The sequence below is a fragment of the Limulus polyphemus genome, unplaced genomic scaffold, assembly GCF_000517525.1.
Source record: "Limulus polyphemus unplaced genomic scaffold, Limulus_polyphemus-2.1.2 Scaffold657, whole genome shotgun sequence".
Classification (NCBI taxonomy): domain Eukaryota; kingdom Metazoa; phylum Arthropoda; class Merostomata; order Xiphosura; family Limulidae; genus Limulus; species Limulus polyphemus.
In genome coordinates this window covers 330,040-333,016 of record NW_013666267.1, presented here as the reverse complement: position 1 = coordinate 333,016, position 2,977 = coordinate 330,040, and the positions used below count along the sequence as shown (strand labels likewise).

The 2,977-nt window shown below is 30.3% G+C and overlaps 1 protein-coding gene across 1 annotated transcript in view; it reads left to right on the top strand.

The window, feature by feature from the left end:
* The first annotated feature begins 268 nt into the window (after positions 1–268).
* Positions 269–2,977, top strand: part of LOC106459760 (type I inositol 1,4,5-trisphosphate 5-phosphatase-like) — a 104,881-nt gene continuing 102,172 nt past the window's right edge. Inside the window, exon 1 of the mRNA XM_013919414.2 lies at positions 269–518. Within this exon, the coding sequence (XP_013774868.2) occupies positions 456–518 (63 nt within the window). The 5' untranslated portion in view covers positions 269–455. The remainder of the gene's footprint in view (positions 519–2,977) is intronic.

The following is a 2,977-nucleotide window of genomic DNA, read 5'->3' as shown; positions in this document are numbered from 1 at the left end:
ATTTCAAATCACCAGAGGAAGTGTGTCCCAACACGAAACGTTGTGAATATTAAAACGTCTATTTCGCATTTACCATGTTTCGTGGTATGAATTTTTTTCCATTTTTTTGTCAACTGTATAAGATTTCCAAGTACGTCATTAAATTTCACAAGTATCTGATTGCTATTAAAATTGTTTACATGACCAATTAGATAAATGCTTTCTCGTGACAGATCTGTTTCGTAATATGACGTCACACGTGTAGGCGGGGTTTTTTGCTAGAGCACATAAATGTTAGAATTGTAACATGACAGTTGTAGGCTTATTCATTTTAAAAGATTGTAAAACAGGGTTACCCGTAGTTTATCGGGCGTATGGATAAGGCTGAAGGTTTGTTCTGACGTACCTAGAACAGACTGTAAACCCATTGGGACAAAAAACAGTATTTGTATTTTTTTAATTATTGATAAAAAATAATGGAAGAAGGTTTAATTCCGATGATGCTTGTTACAGCTAATGTTGGATCTATATTTGAAGATGTAAGTAGGCCTAAGCCTAACCTAAAACAAAAAGGTTAAATAAAAGTGTAAGACTAGGAGTGGGAGATTAACGTTAACTTAAAGTTTAACTTAGTTTAAGGTCTCTAAATTTTAAGTACGATATTATATGTGTAGTATTACTATTAAACAAAAGTAAAGCGAAACTAATGAAGTAAAAAAAGGTTCAGCTTTCAGTGTAACTAACAAAGCCGCTATTATAATTTATATACCATTTGCTTAAACTAAAGTTAAAAAGAATAAAAGTTTATTAAAACCTGTTTTTAAATTTAATTGCTTTAACTCGCATTTACAAGTTGAGGAGTTAAAAGTTAAATTTCATATGCAACAACGTTTTAATCTTTAAGTTAGAACTTAAACTAAAGAGACTTGAATTTAAAAGTTAAAGTTAGCATTTCTAAGCTGGGGTGGACCATTTATATTTTATTTGTTTAGATATTAACTTGTTCATAAGTTTCAAGAAAAATCCCTTTAAAATGCATTTAAAAGATTTCATTTATTGAAGGCTCAAACTAGAAGTTAAGAACAACTTTTTTAGAAACTTAGCCACTACTTAATCCTCAAATTACTACCTTGTTTATGTATTTACCACTACCATGGAGTCAATATATTAAGTAATTTTATGTTTCACCTGTTACATTTCCTGATTCTTACTTGTAAACTTAAATAAAATTGGTAATGATCACAATTCATTTACTTTATCTAATTCACAGTATAACAGCTGTTCATAAAATTGATAATATAAAAAGTGCCTAGACCACTACTATGTCTGTAATATCTCAGCTGGTCTGATGAGTACTGGTATTGGGTGAAAGACCCCATTGGCTTTGACTGTGGCAGATGTAGCATGATTAACAAATTATTACATATTTTTCTTTGCTTTCACTTAAAAAATGACCAAATATTGTGTGAAATCACCCATTGCTTGTGCACAAGGAACAGGTGACCCCATCAGTAAATAGTGGAAATAATTGCATTATTAATGGTATATTTGTTTAATTTGTGTGTGTGTGACCCATGTGTTGTAAGAGACCATGTAACTAACAAAATTTTGAACATACAAGCAGTTTAATTCATAAATGGTTCAGAAAAATGTGTTTAAAAGGCCAATGGTTTCCATATGGGTCAAGTTGATAATTGCAGTGCAAGTGAAAGTTGGCCAACTTAGGAAAATGCATATGTATTATATATACCGATCATAATTTTTTATGATTATCACAAAAACAAGTAAATTTTTGAACAATATTTCTCCAAAGGAATCGTATAATTTAATGTAGCTATAGCATTGCATTTTATCTTTCAGTCACTATTGCTTATGTCCCTTTGATAGTCTTGGATTTTAAACTAAAGTTTAAGGAACAGTATCCTTATGTTAAAATTATCTCGTACCTTTAAAAGTTTAACTATAAAAAAAAACAAAAAAACTCACTAATAATTTTCACTAGTTGTGGCTATACAATGAGCTCAGTAAGCATACATTAAAAAATGTTTACACTATCATGCCAAGTAGATTGTCCATTGGGTAAGTTATGATGGTTGCCTATTCAGTACAAGGTATAACATTTGATCTGCTTCTTACGAATGTGCTAAAGGAAACTTGATTAACGTGCGAGTGACTGAGATGATGAAATTTTGTACTGATGGTATTGAAATATGCATAACAGTTCAGTAAGCATTAGGACTTCACTAGTTTTGTTTAGAGTTAACTTACTGATTAAGTATTATTTTATTTCAACTTACAGCTTTTACAATATGGATGAGTTTTTTTGTTTTTTTTTAGAACAGATATGACATTTCAATCATTGGTGTGACCATTCTCAGGTACACAAGTTCTAAAATTAAAATAATTACAACAGTTAGTACCAATACTTGTTAAATTATAGGCAGTTTCCATTGTAAACCTTTTGTAGCATTTGCATTAGAAATTTTATTTTAGTTTCAACCATCATTTTATTTCTAAGCATTTTCATATCTATGTTTCATAATCATGTAAACAGTTTTGATGTACATGCTACTCTTTTTTTTTCAAAGTGTAATTCTCATTACGTAATGTGTTCTTCTGCCAAAGTAGTTACAACCAAATTACTGAATGGCATTTTTGTAACATAAGTTGATGGGAAAAATTTATACTACCACTTGCAAAATATGTGTGATTAAAATGAAGGGAAATACGATTACAGTGCAGTGAAATTTCTGTTTAGTACAATAAGAGTGTAGTCTTGAGTTTTTGTTATATAATATTTAGGGTTAAGTTAGATACAGAGCACAACATATGAATGGTGTGATTATCCCCCAACATTAATGTAGCATTAGTATGATCCAATTCAAATTTATGAAGTGTAGTTATACTAGTTTTGAATGGTTTTAAGAGACCTTAAACGTTTATTTCACATGCACACACACACACACACACACACACACACACACACACACACACACAC